The sequence below is a fragment of the Echinops telfairi genome, unplaced genomic scaffold, assembly GCF_000313985.2.
Source record: "Echinops telfairi isolate 266 unplaced genomic scaffold, ASM31398v2 ScPeMD7_7475;HRSCAF=8513, whole genome shotgun sequence".
Classification (NCBI taxonomy): Eukaryota; Metazoa; Chordata; class Mammalia; order Afrosoricida; family Tenrecidae; genus Echinops; species Echinops telfairi.
In genome coordinates, this window is record NW_022111379.1 from 7,704,680 (window position 1) to 7,718,468 (window position 13,789).

Sequence of the window (13,789 nt, forward strand, 5' to 3'; positions counted from 1 at the left end):
GGGCACCATCAGCTTTCTTCACCACATTTGCTTATTCACCCGCTTTGTCTTTAGCGGTTGTGTCAGGAAGGTGAGCATCATAGAATGCCAATTTAATAACAGAAAGTATTCTTGCATTGAGGGAGTACTTGAGTAGAGGCCTAATGTCCTTCTGCTACCTTAATACTAAACCTGTAAATATAGACACACGGGTCTATTTCCCCATCCTCATATATATTTGCCTAGTGTACCATGACTTCATATGTAAGAAATAATCTGTGAATTCATAACCAGATTCCTACAGTAGCCCTACTTTACCTTAAACTGTTATGAGGAAAGGAAGGATATTAGTAAAAAGAGGTAGGTAGCTTGAGAAAATACTTGTTGGATCTGTTGAAGTTATTAAAAAGTAGGGAAATCTTTTTCCAAGTTGCCTTCATAAGAATTGGCAACTATATATAGAATGCTATCATAGTGGTTGTATTAGGGGAAGAACTGGGAGATACATTTCAAGTCACTTGATTTGTTTTTCCTTTTTTTTTTTTTTAGTCAGATGGCTAAATATTTCCAGAATGTGACAGGATAATTCTGTGCAGTGCTAATACCTTGAGCTTGAGAGCTGGAACCAGCATGAAAATGTGATTAGATAACTGAAAAGGTTTTTTGTTGTCCTTAGTTGCCATCAAGTTAATTCTGATTCTCTTAGGGTACAACTGTGCTGCCTAGGGATTTTTAAGGCTGTGGCCCCTCAACAAACACTTACGCATCTCTTCCGGAGGACTTTTGGGTGGGTTCTAGCTGCTAATCTTTTAGTAGTCAAGTGCATAACCATTAATATCATCCAGGGACTCCTGATAAAGTTTACAAACTAACCATAATAATCTTTCAATTCTGAACCATCACAAAAATAGTAAGGCATTTTGAGATGGTATAATATCACAGAATCCTCATTGGTAGTTTTGATTAGTTCCTTTGCATCTAGACAGCTTGGAATTAGACTTACCTAGTTCTTTGGCTTTATCTTTCCTTAACCTTTATACATGTAGGATTCAACCCCCTCCCCCAAAGGCATAGTGGGAAGACTAGCCAATTTTGGACAACACAAGCCAAGAAGATCAGGTCTCAATAGAGTTTCCTGTAATGGTAATCATTTACTAGGGTCATATTTATTTGAGATGGTTTGTCTCTTGATCAACCAGTTTCAAAAGCTTAGTAAACCCACAACCAAAGTAAACCAAAACCAAACCCATTGTCATTGAATCTGCTTGAATTGATAGTGAAGCTACAGAACAGAGTATAGCTTCCCTTGTTGATTTCTGAGGCTGTAAATCTTTACAGGAGTAGAAAGCTTCATCCTTCTCTCAGAGTGGCTGGTGGTTTTGAACCATAACAAAACAACACAAACAAAAATCCCTTACTGGCATCAAGTCAATTCTGACTGTCTTCTGACCTTATGGACAGACTAGAACTGCCTTTGTTGGTTTCTGAATTTGTAAATCTTTATGGGAGTGGATATGTAGCCCACCCCCTACGGGGATGAATAACAGAAATGTGGGTGAAGGGAGACAAGGGACAGTGTAACACATGAAATAACAATAATATATAATTGAAAAGGATTCACGAGGGTGGGAGTATGGGGGAGAGAGGGGTAAAAATGAGCTGATATTAAGGGCTCAAGTATAAAAATGTTTTGGAAATATTGATGGCAATGTATGTACAAGTGTGCTTAAGACAATTCAATGATGGATTGCCATACGATTTGTAAGAGCCCCCCCCCCCAATTAAATATTTATGGGAGCAGAAACGCCAGCTCCTCCAATGGAACATCTGGTGGGTACCTTGTGGTTTGTAACCCAACTCATAACTCGCGATGCCACCAAGACCACCTTCTTAAAACTCAAAACTCTCTGTCATTGAGTTGATTTATAGCAACCCTGTAGGACAGTATGGAACTGCCCCTGTGGTCCTCTGAGACTGTAACTCTTTATGGGTGCAGAAGCCCTATCTGTCTCCCTTAGGGGTTTGCAGCCCAGTGTATAAACCCGCTATGTCACCAGGGCTCCTTCCCATCTCAGAACAGTTAGTAGTAAATATCCCAAATTGGGAATTTAGTAATCAGTGATTAGTAGTGTTTCATTATAGTGATTAAAGTTGTATAGTTAGGAGTTCTTGAAAGGAGTTGATATTTTTTTCTCATTTCTGGAGAAGGAGCAGCAGACAATAAATAAAAATGTGATGTTCTTCACCTTCTTGTATATTAAGAGGCAGTTGTGAGAAAGATTAACAGCTAGATTCTGTTCATGTGTATATATTTGGCCACAGCTTTCTAATCCTTGACTTAATTGAGAGAGTTCTGTGCGATTCCATTTTGCTAGTGATTCCTGCCTGGGACCTCAGAGCCGCACTTTTCTAGCTATTTCAACAATTAAGCCCCTAAATCTTCCTATCTTACCTAATTTTGGCTCATATTTAGTGGTTTGACTGATCAGCAATTTCCTTCTTTTAAAAAAAATAATTTTTAAGAATCATTTTATTGGCGCATACAACTCTTATCACAATTCATACATACATAATTGTGTCAAGCACATACATTCGTTGCTCTCATCATTCTCAAAATATTTGCTCTCCACTTAAGCCCTTGGTATCAGCTCCTCATTTTCCCCCCTCCCTCCGCACTACCCCCTCCCTCAAACCCTTGATAATTTATAAATTATTATTATTTTGTGATTTCCTTTTTTGTATACAATATTATAAAATTTAGATGCATAAAGAATTTATTGTGTCATTAACTTTATTGTAGAATATTTGGCTCTTATTTTCAAGCGCGTAACATTTATTTACCTTTAACGGGAAGAAAAAGTATGCTTGAATTACAATTCAGTTAAATTTTTTATTTATTTATTGTTGCAGATAGTGTAATGAACTCTCAAAATGTTACTTTTCTGTAGCTAATTTTAGTGCTTTTCAAACTTCAATGTGTGTACAAATCACCTTTGGATCTTGAGGATCTAGTTGCAGTGAAGATTCAATCTACAAAGGTTAGAGTTTATAATTCTGCACTCCCATAACTCCCAGATGATGTGATTTTTATGGACCATATTTTGAGTAGCTAGGGCTCTACTGTCTTATAGATGATTATTATAAAAATGGGTAGCTCTGGTGGTTTAGTGGTTATGTGTTGGGCTGCGATCCGCACGATCAACAGTTTGAAACCACCAACAGTTCCGCGGGAGAAAGACAGGACATACTCCCACAAACAGTTAGTCTTGGAAACCCACAGAAGTTGCTATGAGTTAGCCAGTAACTTGATGGCAGTGAGTTTATTTGTTTGATTATAAAAGTAATATTTAAAATTTGTATTTATATGTCTATAGAGTAGGAAAAGCTCTATCTCTTTTTACCCCTTTCCCAAACCAACTCCCAAGGAGGATAACAAGAATAGTTTTACTATACAAGGGCACTTCAAAAAGTTAATAGAAAATTTGAATGAAAAGATAATGGAATTTTCCCCACAAACATTTTGGAATTTCCATGTATATCCTTCTTAACTTTTTCCATTGTAGATGCAGTACAAGGTCATAAATCTGTCACAGCAACACAGGCTACCACTGTACTAAGTGGTAGAAATCTATATATAAAAATTCTTTTTATCATTTCACACTTGTATTTTTCTAATGGGTATATTTTTAGAAGTGAACTCTATTTACATTTAAAATGTTTGATGTCTACCAAATGACCCTCACCTACTACTAATTATGGAGTGACACCAATGTTATAGCTCGTCCCCACACCTTTGCTATGAAATCACGTTAGATTTTTAAACACTTAGATTAAAAAAACACTTATTATATTAAGAATATTGAGTTTTTCTGCCACTTCTGAGTAATTCATAAAACCCTGGTCATATTTTGCTGCATTATTTTTTTTATGGATGTATATGTTGGCTTATTTGTTATTTTAGGTGTGCAAATACATTTTACTGGTTTTGTCATTTACAGCTTTGGAGTTTCTAAATTTGGGGCCTTTTGTTTTTGTTTTTGTTTTTCAAATTGTAATTGTGAATTAGGTGGGCTTACATTTCAGGTCATCTTTGTATTCAACAATGTCACAATTTATCAGACCTCCCAATAGCTTGTTTTATCCCTCCTCCAGTACCACCCTGGCTTTTTCTTTCTCTCTTATCGCTTCACCCAAGATAACACCTGTCTGCCCCCTAGCCTATTGCTTCCTCTTCCTTCCCTGATCAACACCAGAGTCTATTTCTTTTGGCATGAAAATCTTTATCTTAATTGGACACCCCCGCTTTCCCCCCCCTCCCAAGGGACGAGCCAGCCAGGGTACAATTTAGCTACAGCACAACATACAACATTCCTCTGGTTCTTTAATATGCTTCCCCCTCTATCATGGCACCAGCTCTACCTCACAAATCCTGCTGGATCGGCACTTGCATGGAATCCAGGATAGATAAACCCCTTGGAAACAGAAATGGGAGTAACAATTCCATGAGGGAGGTTAGGGGAAGGGTGGGGAAGTGGGGACTGATAGCTGTGATGGATGTATGACACCCCCCCTCCCCTTGAGGGGAACGAATAACAGAAATGTGGGTGAAGGGATACATCTGATGGTGTATTTATGAAAAAATAATGATAATTTATTAAGGGTTCACGAAGGTGGTAAGGTGGAGGAGGGAGGGAATAAAGCAGAGCTGATATCAAAGGGCTCAATTAGAAGGAAAATGTTTTGAAAATGATGATGACAACATCTGTATGAGTTCGCTTGATATAATGGATTTGGAGGTTAATATCTGTAAAAGCTCCCAAAAATGATTTTAAAAAGAAAAAGATGACTTTGCAGAAAATTACATGAATGGAAAGCCGTTTTGTTTGAAACAAGTAATATTAAAGCATTTTAAGTTGTGAAAGTAATCCTCTTTATGGTTGATAATTTGGGTCACAAAAATCTTTATCTTGATTTCTTTTATAACTATTTCATGTTATATTTCTCCTTTTGTGACCATAAAAATAATAAAATCCAAGCTTACTGTCATCAAGTCAGTTGCCACTCATTGCAACCCTGTAGGACAGAGTAGAACTGCTCTTGTGGTTTTCTGAGACTACGGAAATAGGAGGCCTCAACGTGGTTTGGAAACGCTTTCATTTCACTTTAGAAAAATTGTAGAAATTGAAATTGTAGGTCATATGATGAGAGAGAGAGAGAGAGCGAGAGTGTGTGTGTGTGTGTGTGTGTGTGTATGTGAATAAAAAAAATAGGCCACCTTTTTTGTATTGGCTGTATTATTTTCTATTTCCACTAGCAATTTATGAAACATTTCCTTTCACCCCATACTAAACAGTACTTGGTATTGTTAGGTTGGTTCCCTCCACACATTTCCTCCTCCCCCATCCCCCAATTCTAATAGGTATGTTATGATAATGTCAGGCCTTTAGTTTGTGCTTACCTAACCATCTTTTATGTGCTTTTTCATGTCCATCTTTAGATTTCTATGGATTATTTGGGAAGTAGTTGTGTTTCCAGCTTTTTTGTTTTGTTTTTGGGGAGGGCATAGATAAAGCTTTTTTTTTTTTTTTAAGTTGGGGAATTTTCTTAGTTAAATTTTAAGAGAATAAAAATATATTCTTGATACAAATCCCTTGTCAGATCTGTAATGGCATTGTTTTCATTCTCTTAACAGTACCTTTTTACTTTTGATGACTTCCAGTCTACCTTTTTTCTGACTAATGTTTTTGGCATTATAGCTAAGAATTGCTTGCTTAACTCGAGACCATAAAGATTTTAAGTTACGTAGTGTTTTATTTTTACATTCATGTCTAATTCAATTTGAGCTAACTTTTTATATAAGATGCTTTTATGTATTGGTTAATGATGCATTTTGCTTTATATGCATGTCTGATTGTTCCAGAGCCATTTGTTGAGCATTGTTTTGCCTCAATGAATTGGGGTTTTTCTTGTTTTTGTATTTTGATTTAAAAAAAATCATTTTATTGGGAGCTTGTACAATTCTTATCACAATTCATATATACATCCATTGTGTCAAGCACATTGGTACATTTGTTGCCCTCATCCTCAAAACATTTGCTTTCTACTTGAGCCCTTGGTATCAGCTCCTCATTTTTTCCTCTCCATCCCTGCCCCCGCCCTCATGAACCCTTGATAATTTATAAATTATTATTTTGTCATGTCTTACACTGTCTGACATCTCCCTTCACCCACTTTTCTGTTGTCCGTCCCCCAGGGAAGGGGTTATATGTAGATCCTTTTAATTGGTTCCCTCTTTCTACCCCACCTTCCTTCCACCCTCCTGGTATCGCTACTCTCACCACTGGTCCTGAAGGGTTCATCTGTCCTGGGTTCCCTGTTTCCAGTTCCTATCTTTACCAGTGTACATCCTCAGGTCTAGCTGGATTTGTAAGATAGCATTGGGATCATGATAGTGGGTGGGGGGGAGCATTTAAGAACTAGAGGACAGTTGTATGTTTCATCATTGCTATCCTGCACCCTGACTGGCTTGTCTCCTCCTTGGCACCCTCCTAGAAGAGGATATCCAGTTGTATACAGATGGGCTTTGGGCGCCCATTCTGCACCGCCCTTTATTCTCAATTATATGATTTTTTCTTTGATGCCCGATACCCGATACATGAATTGTTTTGATGACAATAAAAAGTATAAGTCATATTGGGTGGGTCTATTTCTGTTCATTTCATCCATCTTTGTGAATTATTCTCTCACCAATACTGTTAACTTAAAATATGTATGTTTTCAGATGATGACCTTTCAAAATTTATTTTGCTAATCTAATTTTATGTCAATTCTATATAGCTTTTAGGATCACTTTGTTGATAACAGCCCCTTCAAATTCCAAATCGACTGGAATTTTCATTGGAATTAAGTTAAATCTGTAGATAAAGTTTGGGGAAAAGGTAGCATTTTAACTATGTTGACTCTTCTAATCCATAGAGGAAATAGTTTATCTTGATCTTCTTGTATATCCTTTCTATATATTATTACTTCAGGAACTCTGATGTGTAATGGTTAAGCATTGGACTGCAATCATTACGGTTGGCAGTTTGAACCTACTGTCAACTCCACCCGAGAAAGACTGGGCTTTCTACTCCCGTAAACAGTTATAGTTTCAGAAACCCACAGGGGGTTACTATGAGTCAACATTGACTCCATGGCAGTGTGTTTGTTTTTTCCATATATATTAGTTCACTTGGTTCCATAATATTTTGTTGAGAATTTTTACACCTTTGTACAATAATTTCCTTACAATGCTGCTTTTTTATTTTTGGAATCAATGTGATTCTAACCTTAAAATGGAAGGTAGGAAGTGTCTATTATACTCTTTTTCTTTCTTGGAAGATACTTGTTGAATAGGTGTTTTTTCTTCCTTAAATTATAAGTAGACTTCTCCAGTGAAACTACCCTATGATCTTGAGTGTTCTTTTTAAGGTTATAGCTAATTTTTTTATTTGATTGAGATATGTGAGGATTTTCACATCTTCTTGAGTGTGTTTTCACAGTTTTTATTCTGCACCGCCCTTTATTCTCAATTATATGATTTTTTCTTTGATGCCCGATACCTGATTCATGAATTGTTTTGATGACAATAAAAAGTATAAGTCATATTTGATCCATTTCATCTAATTTGTTGAATCAATGGACAGATTTCTCACTGTTATCAAGTTGATTCTGACTGTTGGGGCTACAGGAAGAGATCTCCTAGCATTGTTTTAATGCCTATAGGATCTGTAGTGATATTCCTTCCTTCATTTCTGCTATTAGTAATTCGTATTTCTCTGTTTTTGTTTTGACGTTTGTCACAGTTTTATCTGTCTCATTGCTCATCAGGACCCGCTTCAATAATTTTCTCTTCAGTTTCATTAATTTCTCTGTTTATTTTCTTCCTTGTGCTTACTTTGGGTGCAGTTTATTCTTTTTCTAACACTTTAGGACTTAATTTTCTCACAGAATTTTTGATGCTATAAATTTCCCTTTATATATTTGCTCCTGTAAACATTTATGGCTTTGAAAACCTAAATAAAATCAACTTGGTGGTGGTGGAAGATTTGGATTTGCTTGGTTTCATACACTATTACTGTTCCACAGATTTTGATATTATTGTAGTTTTATTTTTGTTCCCTTCAACATTCTACCTAAATTTTCACGAAACATCTTCATTCATTTATGTTTAGGTTATTTAGTAGAAGGTTGTTTGATTTTCATGTTTTTTAACTCATGGCTACTGTTGAGCTGTCAATGTAATTTTCCTGCTTTTTTTTTTTTCTTCTTTATTTTGAATTTTTTTTGGCGGGGGGGTTTTGTTGTTAGGGATATACATTTAAGTCTTAGTGAATTTGAAATATTTATCTCTGGTGGGAACCCTGGAGATTTATTCATAGGGCTGCTAACTACAAGGTCAGCAATTCTCCCCTAGGAGGGGAGAAAATGGGGGCTTTCTACTCCCTTAGGGGCACCATGAGTTGGAATCAACTGGATGGCAATGAGTTTGTTTGTTTGTTTGTTTGTTTGTTTTTTCAGTGTATATTTCTAGAGTATTTAGTAGGAGAGCAAAATTACAGTGCCTTTATTCCATTTGGCTTGTAACCACAAGTCAGATGGTACTGTCTGGATTTATTTTTAAGCAAATCAGTAGTCATGTAATTGTTAATACATAGAGATATGTCTTGAAATGTTATTTGATGATGAAATTATACATGAAACAAATCAGCAGGCCCACATTTCAGTTTCCATATTTGCACTGTAACTAGCCTAGAGTGTTTTTGAATGGGTTGAGCTTAGTTTATCTACCTATCTATCTATTTATTTATTTTATGTCCAATTGAGTTTTGAGTTAAAATTTATAACTGCGTGAATAAGCCATTTTAGTAATATCAGACATCATCCTAGAGGGCCCATACATAATACAAATGACTTGTACAACCCAAACAGTAAGCGAACTAGTGTCATGGGAAATGGGGATATTTGTGAGAGAATTGAATGTTAGCATTAAATTTTTGGCTTTATTTCACAGTCCAGTTGTACATTTCTTCTAGAAATGAAATAGCAACTAAAGATTACACACTGTAAAGTATTACATGGTAGAGATATTTTTGGTTAAATATTTCTGAAGTACCTTCTGTTTTAAAAATTGTTTGAACTGTTCAATCCATAAAGTGATAGAAATTGTATGGATTAGATCGGATATTGTACTTATTAATGCGTTAAGTTTTATTACAAACATAATTTTAGCTAGTGATTTAATACACCAATATACTTGAGCATATGTCTTTTTGGTTATTATATTTTCTTATAGGAATATAGAAATACCTTAAAGGAGATATTTTAATTGAGTATTTAACTTTTTAAAATTCAGCCTTTAAGTGCATTAAATGTCTATGAAGTTCTATTAAATTTACTTTTCTTCCTCCTTTAGAATCCAGCAACTATCACAAGAATACTCCTTAGCCACTTCAATTGGGATAAAGAGAAGTTGATGGAAAGGTAAGGAACTATGTTATCTGTTTCATATTTAGAGGTACATGTAATACAGAAAGTCTGTTGAATTGAATTTATAAGAAGCATACAAAATAAAGTAAGTATATAGCTACCTGTATGTGAACAAAGGATCCTTGGTGGCATTATTGGGTAAGCATTGAACTGTAGCTGCAAGGTCAGTGGTTCAAACTCCCCAGCCAGTCTGTGGGAGAAAGATGAGACTTTCTGGTTCCCATAAAGACTTACAGCCTTAGAAGCCCAGTATAGGTCGTTGGCAGTGGGTGGGCTTTTTATGTGAACAAACCAATGTGCAGTGATATTTGGCTTTATTGCCTATATTTCTCACCGTAAATTTTGTAGCAAATTCAGGCTTAATGTTTTTCTTTTTCTTTTTTTTTTTTTACTTTTTTTTTTTTTTTTTTTTTTTTTTTTATTTTGCTTTTCCTTTGCTTTTTTTTTTTTTTTTTTTTTCTTTTTTAACTTTTTATTAGGGGCTCATACAACTGTTATCCCCAGGCTTAATGTTTTTCTTTTGGGAACTAAAATTAGATTTTTAGAAATGAGCATGATACACTTGGAGCATATGAATAATACCTTTTTATCACTTCAAAAGATTTCTTGCTCATAGTCCTCTATGTTGAATATATAAATGACATTTACTTGGTAAAAAACAAAGTAATTCAAGGAAGTGTTCCTCAGGGTTACCCTGACCACTGAAAAACTGGACCGGGTCTCTGGTTTCAGGGCAAGCTTTTACTGATTTCGGGAATTTGACATATTTTCTCTGATTAAATCTTTGTACTTCTAAAAGGGAATAAATAACTGGATCTGGAGACAGACAATATTAATGTCAGTCTTAATATTTTTTCTGTTCCTAAGATTGGAAATCTAGGGTACTTGTTAAAATGGTGACAACCTATATGTAATTACTTTATTCTATCAGCCTTGGCAATTCTATCCATTGGCAATTCTACTCTTAGTCTAAAATTACCCCTAGTTATTGGTGGAAATTGACAGTCCAAATGTTGTAAGAAATTAATGGAAAATATTTCCCCTTTGTTTTTAAGATTCAGTTAGCGCTTTTAAAAATAGTGTGTAGTGTCGAGAATATTACCCAGTTTTACATACCTTACTCCCAAATGACAATGTGCGTACAGTGAAACTGAAAACCAGAACCTGAGTACGGTCGGAAACTCAGATATCTAACCCTAGTAACAGATCCACGTACCCTGTCAAGGCAGAAAACTTCTGAGACCAGGAAAACAAGGGAGTTAGTTCATCCTGTCAAGCCTGGCTTTCACAGATTTCTCTGGGATAATAATGGACATTTTTTTAGTCTTACTTTGTGTCAGGGACTGCTTCATCCTACTCTTATTATCCTGATAGTTTTATTGAGATTAAAGACTACTTTCATCTCCACTTGCTGTGAAAACTACAACTTTGAGTTTAAATTATTTATCTAAGCTTGTTGAAACAAGAATTTAGAACTCTGACTCAGGTTTGTTGGACTTCACTGCTCATGTTCTTAATAAATAACAGTACATAAAGTTTCACAAAGTTCATGAAAGTTAAAATGCCCTTAACCAGCTTGGTTGGTTGGTTGGTTTTAATCCTCATGAATCTGGCAATCTTATTTGAAGTCTGTGGTATTTTAAAATTATTCTTAGCAGCACATTCTTTCAGGTTATTTCTTTTACATAGCTCTGCAATGAACCCTGGTAGCTCAGTGATGAACTGCTTAGCTGCTTACTGAAAGCTTGGGGATTGGAAACCCTGTTGGGCAGGTCTGCTCTTCTATAGTGTAACTATGAATTAGAATTTACTCCTTCACACTGAGTTAGAAGGAAGAGACATTTTCATTATCTGACACTTTTTTAGTAAATTATGCTTAGAGTTTATCTCTTATTTCTCCAAAGATATTTGAATTTTGGCCTATAGCATTGAATATTGCTGAAAGTATTTTTCAGTTAAACATTGTACTTAAGTGTAGTAAGTATGAATATAAAATAAGACATTGGGAGACTTCTGTGAATATGTATACTAATCATTTTCTCCATGTAATTTCAGTTTTTATTTGAAATATTCTTGAAAATATGCTATTAGGCACTGCAGATTTTATACTCCGTTAAAGAGTATTTTCAGATGCTTTCTGCAATTCTTGTTAGTCACATAATGAAATTTCTGCATCTCTTCCATATCTAGTTTTTTTTTCTCCATATCTAGTGTTTTATTTACTCTGTGTCCTTCATACTTTTCTTATGTGTTGTCTATGACTTTGTACTTTTTCTATGAAAATTCCCCAGCATGCTTTTTAAATTTACCCATTTGCTTTTCTTTCTATATCTGTTCTGTTGTTTAACCATCTCGAGTTATTTATTTCAATAGTATTCAACTGATTTTAAAAAAATAACCTTTTTTATCATTTTATTGAGGGCTCTTACAATGCTTATTACAATATACACATTGTTTGTAGCAGGCATATTTATACATATGTTGCCTTCATTCTTTTCTAGACTGTTACTTTATCTTTTGTTGCCATTTTGAACATTATTATTATTTTTTAATCATTTTATTAGGGGCTCATACAACTCTTATCTCAATCCATACATGCATTAATTGTGTAAAGCACATTTGTACATTCATTGCCCTCATCATTCTCAAAACATTTGCTTTCTACTTAAGCCCCTGGCATCAGCTCCTCATTTTTCCCCTCCCTCCCCGCTCTCCACTCCTTCATGAACCCTTGATAATTTATAAATTACTATTTTGTCATATATCTTGCACTGTCCGATGTCTTCCTTCACCCACTTTTCTGTTTAGACTGTTACTTCCTATTGAGCCCTTGGTATCAGCTCTTCCTCCCCCCCCCCCTTTTCTTCCCCCCTCATGACCCCTTGATAGATTATAAATTAAAATTTCACATCTACCACTGTCTCCCTTCCCCCATGGTTTCCATTGTTTTTTCCCCTGGAGGGGGGGGTTGTAGTTGTTTGTCGATCATTGTAGTCAGTTCTCCCTTCTTCTCCTCCCCCACGCCACTTCTCTCTTCCCGTTCCTGCTTTTGGGTTGTGTGTGTCGTGAGCTCTTATCTCTATCTACACCTGTATGCATACCTCCAGTCTTGTCCAAAGTGAGAGACATCACGGGGTCATTGTGGGGGTGAGGAAACCTCAAGGAACCAGAGGAATATTGTGGTTCGTCGGTGTTTTACTGCACCGTGGTTGACTCATCCCTTCCCTGTGATCCCTCTGGGGGGGATGTTCCATTATCTACAGACGGACTTTGGGTCTCTGTTCCAACTCCCTTTATTCTAAACCATATGGTATTGTTTGTTTGATTGTTAAGGGTGTTCTGATGCCTGTTACCTGGTCCCGATGACACCTTATGATCGAACAGACTGGTGTGCTTCTTCCATGTGGGCTTGTTGTTTCTCTGTTGCATAGCCAATTATTTCACTTCAAGCCTTTAAGACCCCAGATGCTATATCTTGTCATAGCTGAGCACCATCTGCCTTCTTTACCACATTTGCTTATGCACCCATTTTGTCTTCAGCTATTGTGTTGGGAGGGTGAGCATCTGAGTGCCAATTTAAAGTAATATTTTATTCTTGTTTTATGAATTAATACTCACCCTTACTCTTTTGGTGTATTAACTATCCTTACACAAAAATTCTTTTTTAGATTATACATCAGTAACTAGATTTAGAAGATAATTTAAAACAAGCATTTCATACCCTGCAAAATATGTTATTTTCAAATTGAGTACACTGTTTCTCCTTTACATTGATATTGGAAAATGAAGTTATCAAATAATTGAATACAGATTAAATAAGTACCAGGGGGGATGTAGTACAGGCGGTGAGGTACAGGGAGATTTTGTTTTTTAGTGCCTTTATTAGAAACAGACAGAGGTAGAAACTGAACAAGCCTTTGACTACTACAGTAAGTTAGAAAAATGGCACAGTAAACCCAAAGAGAGAAGACTATGTTTAATGAACTAGGAAGGAAAAAGCAAAACACCACCCACACAACAAAAAGCTGGTTTTAGAAATTGATTTCTTTTTTTTTCTTCGAGAAATTGATTTCTTAATGAGCATAAATAATTAGACAATATGATGGTGCTGGGGGAGATTGGTCAGTGCTAACTCATAACCCTATGGAACAGTAGAACAGCCCCTGTGAGTTTCTAAGACTGCAACTTTTTATTTATTTATTTTTTTAATCGTTTTATTAGGGGCTCATACAACTCTTATCACAATCCATACACACATCAATTGTATAAAGCGCATTTGTAC

The 13,789-nt window shown here is 35.7% G+C and overlaps 1 protein-coding gene across 1 annotated transcript in view; it reads left to right on the forward strand.

Annotated features, from left to right (window-relative positions):
* The window catches only part of ARIH1 (ariadne RBR E3 ubiquitin protein ligase 1), a 105,121-nt gene that overhangs the window by 30,751 nt on the left and 60,581 nt on the right, over window positions 1-13,789 (forward strand). Inside the window, exon 3 of the mRNA XM_030889080.2 lies at window positions 9,434-9,501. Within this exon, the coding sequence (XP_030744940.1) occupies window positions 9,434-9,501 (68 nt within the window). The remainder of the gene's footprint in view (window positions 1-9,433; window positions 9,502-13,789) is intronic.